The sequence below is a fragment of the Globicephala melas genome, chromosome 10 (assembly GCF_963455315.2).
Source record: "Globicephala melas chromosome 10, mGloMel1.2, whole genome shotgun sequence".
NCBI lineage: Eukaryota > Metazoa > Chordata > Mammalia > Artiodactyla > Delphinidae > Globicephala > Globicephala melas.
Window position 1 is genome coordinate 4,736,768 of NC_083323.1, and position 17,365 is coordinate 4,754,132.

The 17,365-nt window shown below is 62.8% G+C and overlaps 1 protein-coding gene across 5 annotated transcripts in view; it reads right to left on the reverse strand.

The window, feature by feature from the left end:
* The window catches only part of PRR5 (proline rich 5), a 51,237-nt gene that overhangs the window by 14,276 nt on the left and 19,596 nt on the right, over positions 1 to 17,365 (reverse strand). For 2 of the 5 annotated variants that reach the window (XM_060306462.1, XM_060306463.2), the window contains 2 exons: positions 11,156 to 11,275; positions 1,284 to 1,364 (listed from right to left, as the gene is read on the reverse strand). In XM_060306462.1, the coding sequence (XP_060162445.1) occupies positions 1,284 to 1,364; positions 11,156 to 11,265 (191 nt within the window). In that variant the 5' untranslated portion in view covers positions 11,266 to 11,275. Of the gene's footprint in view, positions 1 to 1,283; positions 1,365 to 11,155; positions 11,441 to 17,256; positions 17,282 to 17,365 lie in introns of those variants that run through there. The other 3 variants (XM_060306464.2, XM_030855675.3, XM_070046473.1) reach the window with 3 other exon arrangements.

Here is a 17,365-nt window from a genome sequence, read left to right on the forward strand (position 1 = left end):
CAGACATCAGAGCCTTGTTACCCTGCACCATCCCCGGCCCTTCTCATGGCTGGGCAAAGCCGAGGGATGCAGAGGCATATTAGGAAAATGGGGTTCCTGGGGCCCCACCCCTGAGTGGCCACATGAGCCCAAAAAAAGCAGGACCCCCTGCAACGGTCACACACATCAGGCCTGGGAGAGGCTACAAGCCCCTGCTGTGACCGCAGGCAGCCCCTTTCCCTCCCTGGGCCTCGGTTTATCTGTCTGTAAGGGCCATTTAGGGTTGGAGTGGGGGGACCCTGCCCCAAGCTGATGAGGAGGTTTGCATATTCTTTTGCTGTAGGGACAGGGTGGCACAGGCCAGGGCGTGAGGGAAAGAGCACAGAGGTGGGAAATGCCTCCTTGCGGCAGCTGTGACCCCGGGCAAGTCTCTCGACCTCTCTGAGCTCCAGCCTCCTCCACTAAAACGCAGGACTAATGCCTCGGCTCCGCAGATTCCCTCAAAGCTGGTCCATGCTGGGCCCCTTCACAAGCGCTCAATTCTCAGCTATTCACAGGAAATGAGGGGTACTCGGCGGGGCTGTGATTGCTTTTCTGGGAACAACACTCCCATCATTAGGCAGGTGGGTCCTTCCTCTTTTTTTTTTTTTTTTAACTTTATTTATTTTTGGCTGCGTTGGATCTTCGTTGCTGCGCGCGGGCTTTCTCTAGTTGTGGCGAGTGGGAGCTACTCTTTGATGCGGTGCACGGGCTTCTCATTGCGGTGGCTTCTCTTGTTGAGAAGCACGGGCTCTAGGTGCGTGGGCTTCAGTAGTCGTGGCTCACGGACTCAGCAGTTGTGGCTCGTGGGCTCTAGAGCGCAGGCTCAGTAGTTGTGGCACACGGCCTTAGTTGCTCCGTGGCACGTGGGATCTTCCCCGGGCCAGGGCTCGAACCCGTGTCCCCTGCGTTGGCAGGCGGATTCTTAACCACTGTGCCACCAGTGAAGTTCCAGTCCTTCCTCTTTCAACAGAACAAATACGCTTTGTGATGCTTAACACCAGCGGGGCATGTGGGCGTTATCTTGAGCCACTGTCCCAGTCCCTCCCTGTTTCCCCTGAAAAGGAGTCTTCAGGAGGGTGGGGGTGAAGGCCACAGGACAGGGCCTGGGGTCAAGGTCCACGTGGTGGTCACTGCCCACCTGGGCTCCAAAGGCAGAACCTGAGGCTGGTGGACCCACGGGGTGGGGGGGGCAGGCCTCCCACCTGGCACAGCCCTCCCACCACTTACAGACCCAGGCCTGGATGGGACAAACGACCACTCACCGGACGCCCTCGTTGAGGCTGAAAAGCTCCTGGTCGGGCAGCCCCTTGCGCTGGAAGACGGCAATCACCCCGTTGTGGATGCTGCGTGGGGGACGGAAGACGAGCGCTGCTGTCCAGAGGCCCTAAGACTCCTCCCCTCCTTCCCCCTCCCACTGAGCCCCTCCCGCTCTCCTCGAGGAACAGAAGGGGCCCGGTCAGAAGCAGGGCGTCAGTCCTTGCGCTTCGAAGGCAGGCCTGGAGCACAGGGACTGGCCGCCCCATCGGACCCCATCCACCCCAGAGCCTCAATTCCCATCTTGAGCGCCAGATCCTGGGCTCCCAGCCCCAGCCTCCCTGGAGCCCCAGGCCTGCCACCGGTCACCTCTCCAGGCTGTCACTGGGTTACCTTCCACACACTCTGCCTCCCTTCCCATGTTCTTGAACCCTCTGCCTCCAGGCTGGAAACTAGGGGACACCCTCTGATGGTCTCTCGCACCCCCAAACATAACCAAGTCCAACTGGCTTTCTCACCCTGTGCTTCCAGGTGCCTGTGAGCCAGCGCCTGCCTCACTGAACTGGGTACCTGTGTTATCTGCACCTGGCCCCACTGGGGAAGCTGCCCTCACCACAGGACCTTTGCACATGTCCTTTCTTCTGCTTGGTCCCCACCCTCACCCCCCACGCCTGTCTACGTGGATCCTTCCTTCAGGTCACAAGAGGTCACAGCGTTTACAGCACTTGTCAGTGTGCACCTACATGTTTATCCGGGACTCGTTTGACTGATTGGTTCCCACGGCCATCTATAAACCTCGGCGCACAGGGCCCTGTGCCGTCTATGACTGTGTGCTCTCACCTGGCTCAAAGGAGCAGCCTGGTAGTTATCTGGTGAAATGCACCCTGACTCTCCCTGGCCCTCCAGGTCCTCCAGACCCTGAAGCCCCAACAATCTCTACCCGCTAGATCTCTGCTGCACGCTTCTCTCTCCTCCATGCTCGCCTGGCCTCTGATCGCACAGGCACCTCCTCATGCACTCAGTGCCCCCTGCCCTGGGCCCTGCAGGTACAGCCCAAGGCCTGAATGTGGCATTCAAGGCTCGTCTGGAATGGCCCCTCCCCGCATTCTTGGGCACCCAATGCTCAGAGAGTACTGGAGCCGCCAGGGGAGCCACAGCTCAGGGTCTCTGTACCCACTGCCCTTCCTACCTGGGGCGGGGTGGGGGGGCCTTATGCTATCTACTAGGCAAGGAGCTATTCATACTGGAGCCCTGGCTCAGAGGCCACTGCCTCCAGAAGCCCTCCTGACCGCCTCCCTTCCCCGTGCAGACTTAGGTCCCGGCACTCTGCCGATTTACTTTCATGTTAGCCCTCACCACCGGCCATAAGCTCCCAAGGGGGAGAACCAGGTCTGGGGGGCTCCACCGCCCTCCACTCAGGACTGGGTTGCTGCTCTAAACTCACCACTGCAGACGAGCTGTGTGGTTCTTGGTGTAGAGGGACAGCTGGACACGTGCTGCCGTTCACATCATGGAGTAGGTGGGGGCCCCCAAGCTCCTGCTGCCCCTGTCTGCTCTCACCAGCTCCACCCTTCCCAGCAATGTGGACTGGCCGCCCACTTTGCAGATGAGGAAACTGAGGCTCAGAGGGACCAAGCTCTGGGAGGCCACATAGCTCACCCAACCGCTGCCCCCTCTCCCCACGGAGCCAGGTGTGGGCAGGGCTTCCAGTTCCGCACCCTGGAAGGGGCAGGGCAGGGGCAGGGCCCCGCACCCCAGGTGGGTGAAGGCAGCTCTGAGCAGTGCAGGGACGCGCCCCAGGGGTCCACAGCTGGTCCCGACCAGGCCAGGCCAGAGGCCTTGTCACCTGACCCGACGACGCCTGACTACCCAGGCACCTGGTGTTGAAATGTTGCTTATTCGCACGTCCAGGCACACATGCCCTCTAACTTCTGTTTCCTGCCTGTGAAATGGAGGCCGCGAATGTGCCCGCCCCCAGGTTGCTGTCAGGACGAAAGCCCGGCCGGCGCCGAGCCTTGGTGTGGTCACGGCCGGGGCTGTGCTCGGCTCTGTCAGAAGTGCCTGGTGAGGGCTTCCCTGGTGGCGCAGTGGTTGAGAGTCCGCCTGCCGATGCAGGGGACGCGGGTTCGTGCCCCGGTCCGGGAAGATCCCACATGCCGCGGAGCGGCTGGGCCCGTGAGCCATGGCCGCTGAGCCTGCGCGTCCGGAGCCTGTGCTCCGCAACGGGAGAGGCCACAACAGTGAGAGGCCCGCGTACCACAAAAAAAAAAAAAAAAAAAAAAAGTGCCTGGTGGGCTCCGGCGAACAGCTACAGTAAGGCTGTTCCCCATTTACAGTCTGACGGGAAGTCTAATGGCTGCCACCCTGAAATCCTAACAGATGCGGACTCGTGCCCAGCCTGGGGGCTGCTGGGGGCAGAGGTCAGACCCTCCCAAACCTGCAGGAGCCTGGGAGCTGGCAAATGGGGCGTCCTGAGCATGGCCCCGGGGGCCCGGCCCCTCCTGAGGCTCAGAGGGGCCTTGCCAAGTCCTCCCTGGGGACCAGGCCGAGGGGACAGCGTGGGGGACCCTCGTCAGCCTCCCAGGCCTGGCCCTGCTCTTCTCACCAGCCTTTCCAAGTCCCTCCTCCCTCCTCCTCCAGTAAGCCTTCCGGAGGGAGCGCAGCCCACTCTGGTCCCCGGCCCGGAGGCACCTTAACCCACAGTTTTGGATGGGAAGACGGGCTCTTTGGACAAGTCTTTCCCCGAGGCCCTCAGGGGCCCATCGCCATCTGTGTCACTTGAACCGCCCACCCCTGGGTCTGAGCAGTGCTGGCCTCCTTCTGCCTCAGGGCCATCATCCTTGCTGTTCCCTCTCCCTGAGGCTCACTGTGACGTCAGGTCCCTCCCTGCTCACACCTGTGTGCAGACAGCATTTGATCCCAGCTCCTTCGCGGGGAGGGGAGGTCTATTTGGTTTACCACTTAGGCCTGGCTCCCCGCAGCCCGGGTCTCGCACCACCCTACGTGTATCTGAGCAGCGCCCCGGCCAGCCCTAGGGTCACCCTTGAGTTCTCCTATCCACACCCCCACCCAGCCCGGCCTCCACCCTGGTGGACCCTGCCCCTGCCTTTCCCACCTCCAGCCCCGAGGCTCGTTCAGGTGCGGGCCTGGGGTTGAATCCCAGCTCTGGGCTTCCCTGCTGCCCGCCTCTGGAGACTGGCCCGTGAGTGCCTCAGCTTCCCCCTCCATACAATGGGACTCAATCGCAGCCCTTGTGGGGTTCCGTGTGCCACGGCATCATCAGCAGTGACTGTGGGGGGGCAGGATATGTGCCCCCGGAAGCATCCCACGGCCCAACCATCTGCCCCGGGGTTCCTCCATCTCCTTCTAACCACACCATGAGGTGGGGACTGTGACAGCCCAGGCTGCAGAAGGAAACACTGAGGCTCAGAGAAGCCAGCGGACGGCCCAGAGTCACACAGCTCGATGCCCGGCAGGGCCAGAAGGGAGCCCGGGGCCCACCGTCCTCCTGCCCCCCACAGCTGCTCAACCTGGGCTTGGTGGACAGGCAAGGCCCCGCTCCTTCCCATTTCTCTGCAGCCTTCTTTCCAAAGTCCAAGTTGGGTCAATAACAAAGCCCTGCTGTGAGCCGTGGGAGAGAGAGGAGGAGGGGTGGGGAGAGGAGAGGCCCTCATGTGACTCATCCCCCCAGACAGAAGTGAAACTCCGGCCCGGGGCCTCCCACACCGAGGCCCAGCCGGGGGCACTGGGAGCAGCCCCCTGGAAACGGCAGGCGCTCCGGGGCACTTCTGGGTGAGGGCCGAGCAGCAGCTGACCCATCACCTCCTCTCTCCGGGCCTGTCGCTCTGCCCATGTAGGGAGACAGGAGGGCAGTGACAAGTCTCAGCATCTGTCACCTGAGCACGGGCTGAGGGGAGATGCCAGAACCCTTAGTGGGGACCCACGGCATGCAGGACGGTGCCAAGGCCTGCTGCCACCAGGGGGGCCGGGGGCCCTGTGGTCAGGCTTGGGGGGGAAGGGCTGATGGTGAGGCCTCTGGGGGGACCCGCCTGTAGCAGCCCCGGCTCGGCTGGGGCCGGTGTGGTGCTGCGAGCCGGTGGGACCCCAGCGGGGCGGGTCCCTGGCCCACCGTCACCGGTCTCAGTGTTGCCCACCTGCCCACACAGGAAGGTCCGGCAGAGAGTGCGTGGGGGACCCCAAAGCCTGGCCTCTGGGGGGACAGACAACACACCTCCGGGAACCCTCGGAGAGGCGGAGAGGCCTAGAGGTGGAGCTCTGCCCTTTCTCAGGCCCCACCCTGCTCTGGCGCTGCCTCTGGAGCCTCAGAAATCAGAGAGGGGGGCAGGCCTCCGCCAGGTGCCCGCCTCACCCTCTCACTTGGCGTCCCCAGAAGGGCGACCCCGGACCCCGAGAGGGGTTAGCGCTTCCTCGAGCCCCTCCCCCTGCTGTCGAGGCCTGGCTCTTTCTCAGGAGCTGGCCTGTGGGCGCGGGTGGGCGAGGGTGGGCGGAGGCGCTGGGCTCCACCGGTGTGCCCGCCTGGGCTCCCACCCCGGACAGCCCAGGCTCTAGTCCCCCCTCTGCTCTGTCCATCCAAGGGTGATCAACCCTTGGGTCGATAAAAAGCCCTGCTGTGAGCCGCCGGAGAGAGGGGAGGTGGGGTGGGCAGAGGAGAGGCCCTCATGTGACGTATCCCCCCAGACAGAAGTGCAACTCGGGCCCGGGGCCTCCAACATCCTCATCATTATCCCAGGGGCCCAAGGCCAGCCCTGAGAGAGGAAGCCCTGCTTCGCTCTGCCCCGGTCGCCCCGGGGGAAGCACCCACGGGCCTCCTCTTCACGCCCAGTGAAGGCACAGGGGAGGCAGGCAACTCGGAACCCAATCCGACCCCCTCCGGGCCTCAAGGTGACCCTCTGGCAGATGCGGGTACTGAGGGCACCACTCTCAGGCCTGCGGGCCGTTCCCACGCTCACCCTGCTTTCAGTGCCCTGGCCCTGGCTTACACGGCCCCCAGTTCCCAGCCCTGCTCCTCCCTGGGCTCCAGGCAAGAACTCAGAGCTTTTCTCCAGAGCCCCACCTGCCCAGGGAGGCAGACGCCTGACTGCGCTGACCCCCCGTCCCGACAGGCTGCAGGGGGACGGCAGGGTGCCCACGCCGCCCCCATGGCTGCCTGGCCGCACAGTCCCACCCGTCCAGCTGGAGGGCAGGTTCTGGACGCTGGGCTGGGGGCCGGGAGGTGGAGAGCGGATGGCCCTGAGCCCCGACTGCTGGGAGAAGTGAGGGCCCAGGGCGCAGGGCGGGGAGGGAGGGAAGCCCAGCACACGAGTGTCCTCTGGCTGCTGTAACCAAGGCCCACACACAGCGGCTGCAAGGCAGCCAAAGGCTGGCTTTTGACAGCTCTGCAGCCGGAAGCTGTGTCAGTGCCACAGGGCTGGCATCAAGGTGCGCCTCCTTCACGCTCCGGGCGAGAGTCTGCTTCCCGGCCTTTCCCAGCTTGGTCAGGACTCCTCCCTCCATCCTTACAGCCAGCAGTGCGGTGTCCTCAGCCTCTCGGTTCCCATCCTCGCGTCTCCTTCTTGAACTCTGACCCCTGGGCCTCCCTCCCATTAGCACCCTTGTGGTGACACTGGGTCCACCTGGACCATCTCCCCATCTGAGGGTCATTTACTTAATTACATCTGACAAGTCCCTCTTGCCGTGTAAGGGAACGTATTCACAGATTCCCAGACATCTTCGAGGGCCGTGACTCTGCTGGCCACTCCCAGACCGCCTCAGAGCGGCAGGGGGCTCAGGACCCAGGCCCGACTCAGAGCAAGTTGTCCGTGAGGGTTGGCCGGGAAGCCAAGCACCGGCCCCCCACCGGCCTCCACCCCCCAACTCCCAACCAACCGGTCACCCTGAGGGCTTCAGCCCACCTCCTCCGGCCCCTGAGACCCCATGAGGCGGTGGCAGAAGCTCTGGACTTAGACCTGGGCAGTGCCCACACCTCTGGACCTCAGTATCCCCATCTGCAAGATGGGGGCAACAAGTCCCACCTTGAAGGCCGTTGCAGGGATGAAAGCAGCTTCTCCACGCCTGGGGTTGGGACAGGGCCCGGCACAGGTCAGGGTTGGTGGGCACCGCCGTCCAGGGGATAGAGCAATCACAGGCCCGGTGCAGGACGCCCTGTGGGCTTTGGCCAGCAGTGGCCCCGTCCAGGACCAGGGACGAGCAGATGAGGAGGGAGGGCTGCACCTCGGGCTCTCACGACCAACCCCCGCCTCGCCCGGCCCCAGCAGACACCAACTCACACGTGTCCCTGGGCAGCGGCTTCAAGTCAGGCCAGGGTTCAGACCCAACGTGAGCAGGGGCTCTAGGCCAAGTCCCTCTCCTTCTCTGGCCTCAGTTTCTCTATCTGGATGCTAAGGACCATCAGCCCAGCCTCGGAGGTGGTCCCGTGGGAACGAGAGGGCGCGCGCTCCACCTGCGCAGGGCCTCTGCTCTCACAGCCAGAAGGCGGGTGGGCGCCAGGCTCACCAAGCCCCAGGCATTCGGGCAGATCCAGGCCTGGCAAGGAGTAGGGCTCCATAATGGTGTACACCCTCTGGCCCAAGCGCGGGTACATGGGACTCCTGCCCGCCCCCCAGCGGGCCCCTCAGCTCAGTGACCTTCGTGCAGCTGGAGGCCTTGCACACGCGTGGGGTGCACACCCGGCGAGGAGCTAACTGGGGCCAACACAGGGACAGACAGGGACACAACATGCCATGCCCGGGCCCTTTGGGAGGGAGGGGATCAGGGGCTCCAGGTGGGAGTGACAGGTTAGCCTTCTAAGCCAGCCCTGTGCCCTCCCCTGCAGTGCCCTGGGCCAGAAACAGGGGGCAAACCCGCCCCGTAAAGCAGCAGCAGGGGCTTAGGAAACAGCTTCTGACGGTTCTGTTCTAGTTTCCGGTTTGTGAGTGTGGCCCAGCCGGCCGGCAGCCCGGCACCCAGCACTCAGACCTGCCCTGCGCACGTGCGGAAGGGAGCCCGGGCCCCCTCTGTGTGTGGTCAGCACCCGCGGTCCCCCGGCTAATCCTCCCCTCAGCGCTCAACACCACCCGCTCGGACCAGTGCCGGAGAGTGAATGAATGAACGAATGAGCGAGTGGCTAGGTGAGTGCACGGATTCCACTATCACGGGAGCAAGCTATGTATTTTGCCCCATGTCCAGATGAGGAAACAGAGGCACAAGGAATTTAGGGGATGGACCCAGGGTCCACTGTAGTGGGTTGAACAGTGTCCCCTAGAAATTCATGTCCACCTGCTACCCCAGAGCTTATGTGGAAACAGGGTCTTTGCAGATGTAATTAGTTAAGAACCTTGAGACCAAGTCATCCTGGATTTGGGGTGGCCGCTACATTAGGGGGCCCAATGACTTTCTAAGAGAAAGGAGAGGGAGGTTTGGACACAGAGAAGGTGGCCAGATGAAGAGAGAATCGGAGAACGGGGTGATGCAGCCACAGGCCAAGGAGCCACTGGGAGCTGGAAGAGGCAGGAAGGAGCCTTCCCTGGAACCTCCAGAGGGAGCGAGGCCCTGGCGACACCCTGATGTGGGGCTTCCGGCCTCCAGCGCTGTGAGAGAACGAACCTCTGTGGTTTTAAGCTACAAGTTTGTGACAATTTGTTACGGTTGCCCCGGGAAGCTAACGTGGTCACGTGGAAAAAGGGGGTTCATCTTGGACTCAAAATAAGGAGTCTACAACCTAGCAAGGCAGGACCTGTACTGTCCCGCCCCCCAAGGCTGTGTCCTGGGGGGCCCCGGCAGGGAGGACTGCGAGGATCGGGGCTGGGCAGCTAGGCAGCGACCAGAAGAGGCCCCGACCTCCCCGTGGTACCTGCGGAACGCTGGCGGGGAAGGCACTGCCCCTCCCTGGCTCAGGGCCCCCTCTGCCCAGGGAGAGCGGTGGCTCCGCTCTGCGGCGTCCACACGGGCAGGCTTCCTGGTCCTCTCTGCGTCCCCCTCTGCACCTCTATATGGGGCGTGGTAGTCATAACTCCCTCCCTGGGCTACGAAGGGCACCAAGGGCCGTGAAGGGGCCCGGCACGCAGGAGTGCCGCATGGCAAGCGGGGCTCGTGGGTCCAAGGGCTGGGCGGCTCGGGGCCTTAGAGACGCCGGCTGTGGGCCGGGCCGCTGCCCTGCAGTCTGCCCGGCCGAGGCACAGGATGGCACTGAAGTTTGAAAGTTCCTTTAAGTGAGAAGCAGTGGGGGGGACCCAGGCGGCCTCTCCCTACAGGCACCTCCCTGAGCTCCAGAAGACTCCGAGCCTACTCCAGGGTGCCCCCACCTCTGCCTGGAGAACCCCTCAGCAGGAGAAAGCTGCTGGTGGTGAAAGCTCAGGGACCAGCAGACGCCTGAGGGCCCCCCCAAACCCTGTCCCTACAGGCCCTCCCTGACACGAGTCTGTCCCCAGCACGAGTTGGAGCTTGAAATATAAGTTACGGGGCCCTACCACGTGCCAGGCACGTGCTGAGGACTTCAATACAGATCTTCACATTTAATCCCCACAATGGCCCATTTTACAGAAAAGGAAATTAAGGACCAGGGAGGCTAAACAGCTTGCTCAAGCACATGCAGCAGGGAAGAGGCAGAGCTGGGATTTGAACTAAGTCTGTTTGGCTCCTTGCGCTAAACCACGGCAGAGAAACGAGGAGGGAGACCGCTTCTCTCCGCAATTCTGCGAGAGGAGGAAACGCCTCTGAAGGCAGTGTGCAGTCACTGAGCTGATGATATTACCCAGCGAGAGTCCTTCCTTCTCTGTCCCCACACCGGTCCTGTAAGAAGGAATGTGTACGCCCGCTGACCGATAGGGAAACTGAGGCAGGCTCGTCCCAGCACTCAAGCAATTCGCAACTTGGCAGGGGGCAGAAGACAAGCACGCGACTGGACGACGGCGTCCTGCCTAGTGCACAGAGGAGGGTCTCGGGCTGGAAGCCCTGTGCCCACCATGACGCTCATGAAACGACTGATGGACAGAATAAATGAGTGTCCACACTGACAGCTGGTTTTCCGATGGCCAAGACCACAGACGGTGGAGCATCTGGCAGGGTTTCACTGCCGGGTGTGTGCGGTGACGGGGGCACAGCCCCCTGGATAGCCTGCCCTACTCTCTTCTCCTGCCCTCCCATTTTCCCTTTGGTGGAAATATCTATTGTTGAAAAGGGCTCATGAGCAAACACGGTGGGGAATCCCACTAAATAAATCGTCTCTTTTCCGGAGATCCCAGCCTTGCTCTTCAAACCAAGTGGGAGGGAGTGGTGGGACTTCCCACGCCCCTGCTTGTCTGGGAAGGGCCCGCGGGGGGAAGGTCGTCTAAAGAATGCCGGGCAGCTGCTGCACCCCTGCTGACAGCTGGGAGGGCAGGGGGCCGCTCAAGGGAAAGCCACCCGCCCACTGCCGACCAAAGGGACCTAAACGCAGAACAGGAAGCGCAGCGGCAACCCACCGACTGCGCCCGCGAGGTTTATCTGCGAAATGGGATAAATACTTCCTGCTCTATTTACCTCCCAGGTTGCCATGAGCACTGGAGCGAAGACGTGGGAAGACCCCGGGGGGAGGGCGGGGGAGGCTGGCTCTCGGGATCCAGGCCCACCCCACCACCCACCAGCTGGGCGCGTTGGGACCAGCCCCGGGTCTGCGGTCTCGTCCCTCCGTTCTAGAAACACGTTGCACTAAACTTCCCTTCCCGTCCGCACAACTCCGGCGGAGCAAGTTCTCTACAAACTGTAAAGTGCCGAGCTGCCCCCCAGCACAGTTCCTCGCTGGGGGCCGGCCCTCGCCCGCGGACCTGCTCCAGGGCTCCCCCTTCCCTGGCTCTGGCACCCGGGGCCAGCGGCCCGCGGGCCGGCCGGGAGGGCGCGGCCTTACCTGTTCCAGGTGGCGTTGGCGCAGGCCCGGCGCTGCTGCGTGCCCCGCTCGTCCGCGGCGGCGGCGGCCGGCTCTCTCTTGCCCAGGTCACTGAGGCTGGGCGAACTCATGAACTTCAACCTGCGGAGAGTCCTCATGGTGACCCCGGCGACAGGCTCCGCGCCCACGCGCGCCCGGCACCTCGCCCTGCGCCACGCCGCGCCGCGGGCCCCGGCCGTTGCGGCGCCCTCTACGAGGAGACTTGGGCAAAAGCAGGAAGCCGAGCGGCCCTCCAGGGTCCCGCCCCGGCCCCACGCCTCCGCCCCGGGCCCCGCGCCGGCCGCCCCGCCAGGTTAATCATTGCTCGGAGCGGCCGCAACGTGGAGCTCCCAGAGCGCTGCCAGTAGCGCGGACTCAGCGCTAAACGGGCCCGGGGGCGGGGTTCAGGGCTGGAGGCGGAGCATGGTAGGCCCCGGGGGCGGAGCAGGAGAGGGGCGGAGCCGAGGCGGGGCCTCAAGAAAGAGGGCGTGCGCAGAGGCGGGACCAAGCTGGGCGGGGCCACGAGCTGGGGGCGGGGCCGGGGCCTCCGCGGCCTCGGCCGCCGCATCCCACTCGCCCCGCCCCTCCCCCAGGCAACCCGAGTCCGCCCTCCTGGGGTCGCACTCTGGCCCCCTCTGTCCTTCCAAGGGCCACCAGTGCCCACAGGAAATCAACACGGACGACCGCACAATCCAACCCCAAGCACCCACCCAGCGCCGGCTCCTGCGGCCACACCCACACGGTGCTCAGCTTCGCGCCCGCTCCCAGACCCCTAGTGCAGTGGTTATCTTTCCCCTTCTTGCCATCCCTCCCCACAAAGGCTGTGCCCACACAGATCCCTCAGGACCCCGCCACGTGGACACAGACTCCTCCGTGGTTATCATGAAGACTGGGTCGAGGTCTTCAGCCCATTTTCCAGTTGAGGAAACTGAAGCTCAGAGGGTGAAAGAACGTGCCCAACGTCATGCAATCGACCAATGGCAAGGCTGGGCCTAACTCAGGCCTCCTGAGCACACGGCAGGGGACTCCTCCAGCTTCCGGGGTCCCCGTGGGGCTCCCTCCCCCCTACCCCCTCCATCAGACAGAGCAAGACAGTGTTGCCGCCCTCCCCTACTTCCTTCATTTCTTTCCTGAAGCAATGCCTGTGTCACCAGAGCACGGGCCTCATGTCTTCCTATAAATGCTTCCTGCGTGAATCAGAGGGGGAGAGGAGGGGCCAATCCTAGAACCTCAGCATGGGACGTGTGCTCAGAGGCCCCCCAACCATGCTGTACAGAAGAGGGAACGGAGGCCCAGAGGCCACTGGGTTCCCGGGGTCCTCTATGCCAGGGTGTGTGCATGAGATGCTCCTCCCCAAGGGCAGAATCAAAGCACTTGCCCCCCGGGCCTTGTGGGGCTTGCTAATTCAGTCTGACACAGCATAGGTCGACGTTATCGTCCCCACTCAGAGACAGGGATCTGCTCCTCGGTGTGGAGGAGGTGGTGCAGGGGGCCTGCCTCAGCCCCCCCGGCTGGGGCTCTTTCTGCTGAATGCCCCAGGCAGGGTGGGTTGCCAAGGCCAGGCCGAGCAGCCAATGAGCCTGTTTTGTGGCTCCAGGAACCAGGAGAACCTCATATAAGGTGTATGAGACCCTGGTGAGGAGACGTCCAGTGAAATCAACCAGCATTTTCCGAGCACCTACTGCGTGCCAGACATTACCATCATCCTAGGGGGGCAGAGTCATGCCCGGCAAAGCCCCTGACCCTGAGCTCCAAATCGAGGGAACAGAGACCTTTGACTCCCCCAGAACCCGTAATCCCCAAGGCCGAGACCTGCGTGACCCGGTGTGAGTGACAGACCGGGAAGGACTGAACTCTCAGTGAAGCCCCTGGTGGTTTCTCGCCCTTTTAGAAACTTCTGTGGACCCCGTCTACTCCTTCCACTTCCACTGTCACCTTCCCAGGCCAGGACAACAGACACTCCCTGACCTCTCTCCCCGGGGCCACACAGGTCACCGGACAAGCCCATCCTCTGGGTGGTGGCTGGAGTGCACACTCACACGCCCCTGTGCTTAGAGCTCCTGCGTGTTCCCACTGCCCCGAGAATCAGGTCCAGAGCCTGGAGTCCAGAGCCAGAGCTTGGAGGGCCTTCCCTGCCTCTCCTGGCTCCCCCTTCTGACCGCCTGCACCCTGGGTTAGGCTCAAGGGTTGCCCTCTGGTCATCTGGTGAGTTTTCCATGCGATGCCATAAGCCAGGAGGGCTGGGACTGTACTAACTGGTTCACCACTACATTCCTGAGCCCAGCATGCAGTAGACACGCAGTAAATATTTGGTCAAATGGACGGATAAGCATCTGTCTCACAGGCAGGAAGGGATTCAATGCTTTGTAAAAGGTACCACACTGGACAGAGATAGAACCACTGTAACTGCCTCTGGTGCAAATGCAGCAGAGAACCCCCGGGACTGGCTCAGACCCCGGGTGGACGGGATGAAGGATGGTTTCCCGAACTGGAGGCAGACTCGCGGGGGAGGGGCTGGCTGCGTTTGCTTGGCACCCTCGGGTGCGAAACACTCAACCACCGGGAGGCCCTTGCTGGCCAGAGCGGCCAGCTGAGTGCGGAGGGAGGCTGGACTGCTCTGGATGGGGAATCAAGGGAAAAATGGAGGTGCGTGGTAAGGGCAGCCCACGGTGGGAGGGCAGGAGAAGACAAGAAGAGGAGGGGCTGGGAGAAGAGGCCAGCAAGAAATGCCAGAGGTGGGGACGGCTGAGGGATTTAAAAGCCATGCACACTCAGTGTTAAGGAATTAGCTTTAGCTGCCCCCTGAAGCCCGCCGCAGACTTCTGTAAGATCCGTCTGCACCCAACAGCCCAGTACTGGGGGTGTAGTGGAGACCCAGGCAAAGGTGCCGCCGCCCTGTGTTTGGGCTGGCGACAGGCAGGGAGGGGCACGGGGCGGGGAGGGGGGCTGGACAGCCAGGGGAGCAGCCAGCCCCCAGGGCCAGAATCTGAGGCCGAGGCCAGGAGGAGACAAACCCTCCCACCCCCCAAAGCAGGGGGCAACTGGGTGGCCGATGGCCAAGTCCAGCCCTTAAACGTGTTCCGCACAGCCGGCAGTGCGGGGAAAGAAAACAAAAAACCCCAACTGCATGCAGCCAAGGTTTTACAATGGAGAGGCTGACATAGAAACCCTGATTTCTGGCTTCCTGGGAAGCATCAGATGACCAGGCCTCCGGGGCCTGAGGCCCCACGTGACCGCTCTGGCTGAGCTGCTGCCCCGCAGGCAGGCACGGGCCCTCCACTCACTTACAGAGCCTTCCAGGCCAGATGAGGGGTTGGGGATTGAGCAACCGTACGGGGGGAGGGGGGATGCTGCGCTGGGCCCATGTGTGTCTGGCACTCAGGGATGGGAAATGCCCTCCATTCAAGGGAATGGGAGACGGGGGTACCCATCATGCACCCCCAAAGCTGCCAGAGTAACCCTGCCCCGAGAACCGTGCCAGGCCTGACAGCATCAACCATGTCCTCTCCTTCAGGATCCAAACTTCATTCCAACCCCTCCCCGACCAGTGGGGTGTCGGGAGCTGGTACAGGACCCTGGTCACTAAGCGGGACCGCCCCCCGCAGGGCTCTTCCTTCTGCTGGGAGAGGGAGCCCTCGGTTGGGGGGCCAGAACTGGGGTCCACTGGCCCTGCCACCAAGTCAAATGACCTCTAGGGCCTCGGTCTGCCCATCTGTAAGATGCATGGGGTTGAGGGTTGAGGGACAGGGGAAATGAGACCCCATAAAGCCTTTCAGAGGCCACGTGCTCCCCGTAGATGTGGCAGGAGATGGTGACCTAGGTGTCTTTGGTCCCTGAGGTATGACTGTGCTGAGGAGCTGGCCAGAGGTTTTGTCTTCACGGGCACCGCTCTAGGACTGGCAGTGACCTTTAGGATGGGCTCAAGGCACTGGGACTTTGCATCAGGAAGTCCCCTGGGGCTGGGACAAAACCCCAGTCAGGACCTTTGGGAGTGGGACCTGGGATTTCTCAGGAGCACCTCGGGGACTCTTGCGTGATTCCGTGGGGTCTGCAAACCCCTGAGCCTGGCTCAGCCCCTCACGTCACGGATGGACGGCCTGACGCCTGGGGACAGGACTGCCGTTAAGTCCGTGCAGCTCTGGAACCCAGGCCTTCAGACCTCTAGGCCACCGGGGTGAGGACACGAGCGGGGAAGAGACAGCCGCCAGCTCTGTCACCTTCTTGTCCCTCTCTCGGGTGCTGACTTCAGCCGGCCGCTCCCTGCCCGCCCCAGGCCTGCCCACTCTGAGGGGCACGTGCGCCCCCTGGTGGCGAAGGCTGGTGCTCCCCACAGCTGCCTGGGAAAGTCCCTCCTGCTGGTTGGGGACCCCCAGGGCCTGGACACCCAGGCAAGGGCTTGGCAATATGCCGGGCGCAGGGAGCCATGCGGGGAGTGCTCGGCCCATCCCTCCCTTCTCTGGGATGGACAGGGATGGTGACACACCTGCCCCACGATGGGCCGAGGTGGGACGAGACCATTCACGTAGTCGTGGGGTGCACGCCAAGGGCTTGCTTACTGCCGACTGTGACGGTCGCACTGCAGAAAGAGCTTCCTGAGTCAGGGCTAAGCCCACGTCACCTTCGGTGACTCCAGCCTGGTCATCTCCGAACGCTTTGCAACGCGCCGGTTCCGTCCCAAGGCTGCACGGCCGGTCCTCCTCCAAGGCTGGATGGGCGTCGGCCCACCAGAAGCAACACGTGTGGCATTTCGTGACTGGGGGGACTTATAGATGCTCCCCGTGCCACGCCTGGGTTGCGGGCACCAACACCAAAGGTGGGTGGGTCCTACCCTCACGGTGCTCCGGAGGAAAAGTCCCTTCCAGTGGCTTCAGAGCCAGTGCCAACCGTTATCACCCCGATTTCACAGACGGGGACAGTGAAGCTGAGTGGGGTTAAGCTACCTGCTCGAGCTGTCAGCTAGAAAGTGCGGGAGTGGGGACACTGTGCTGCTGGGGGACGAAGCCCACCTCCCCAGTGCTTTAATAAACGCTGAGAACCTACTACATGCCTGGCGCTGTTCTCGGTGTCGGGAATGCAGCAGGGGACAGGAAAGACAGGGTCTCTGCCGTCATGGGGTGAGCTCGCCGTCCCATCCTAGCTCTGTCATCCGACACCTCCTGACATGTTCATGGTCCCCTCAAGTATTCTCTCTACCAGCTGAGCCCCGACTCCCACCCCACGGCCACCAGGACCCCTCCTGGAGTCCCTTCCCCACACTAGTGGTCTCTGTCCTCTGCTCTCAGAACACTCCCCTTTCCTTTCACTCTGGATCCCACTCCTGGGGTGGGTCAGGGGGCTCGGATCAGCAGAGGTCCCTGTTCTTAGATCCCACAGGGCATCCACAGGAGACTCTCCAAGCCTCAGTTTCCCATCTGTAAACGAGGTCTCAAACAATCAGTCCTCAAGGCCCCTCCCGGGCGGGTGTTGTGTAACCCTGATTCTGGTCTATAAATAGGTGCCCCGTGGCGCAGTGAGGGGAGTAGAGCACAGCAGAGATGCCAGGCTCCACGGCCCCCCGAACCGGGTCTGCTCCCTGCTCGGCCACCTCCCCTGCAAGCTCCTTAGCCCCCTGAGCCTTGGACTCCTCTGCAGAATGTCCCTCCTAGTGTGAGCGGCACCCGCCCTTCAATTTCCATAGCAGTTCCACCGGGAGGGAGCTGCTCTCATCAACCCAGTTTACAGGTGAGCCAGGGGCGCCCCTGGAAAAAGCGATGGGTCCAAGGTCACGCGGCCTGGCCAGGGATTCAAACCAGCTGGCTTCGGCGTCTGGACGTTTGCTCAGTGACCTCCTACACTCATGAGGATGTGCATGTCTGCCTGGGACCCAGCGCGGAGCAGGCCCCGAGAAAGCAGCAGCCACTGCTTCCTTCCTTTCAGCGACGCCACGAGAAGAGGCAACACTGACGCAGGGGCCCACCACCACCCAGGTGCCTCCTGTTCGGAAAAGGACCCCCCCCGCCCCGTCCAGCTCTGCACCATCAACTTGAAGACAGGAGAAGCAATCTGCCTGCTGGGCTGAGTCCTGGGGTACCCAGACTGCTCACCCGTTGTCGGTGCCCCCAAAAGACACGCTGGAGTCCTAACCCCGGGTGCCTGTGAACTCATTTGGGTGTAGGTCTTTGCAGCTGTGCTCAAGCTGAGATAAGATCATAC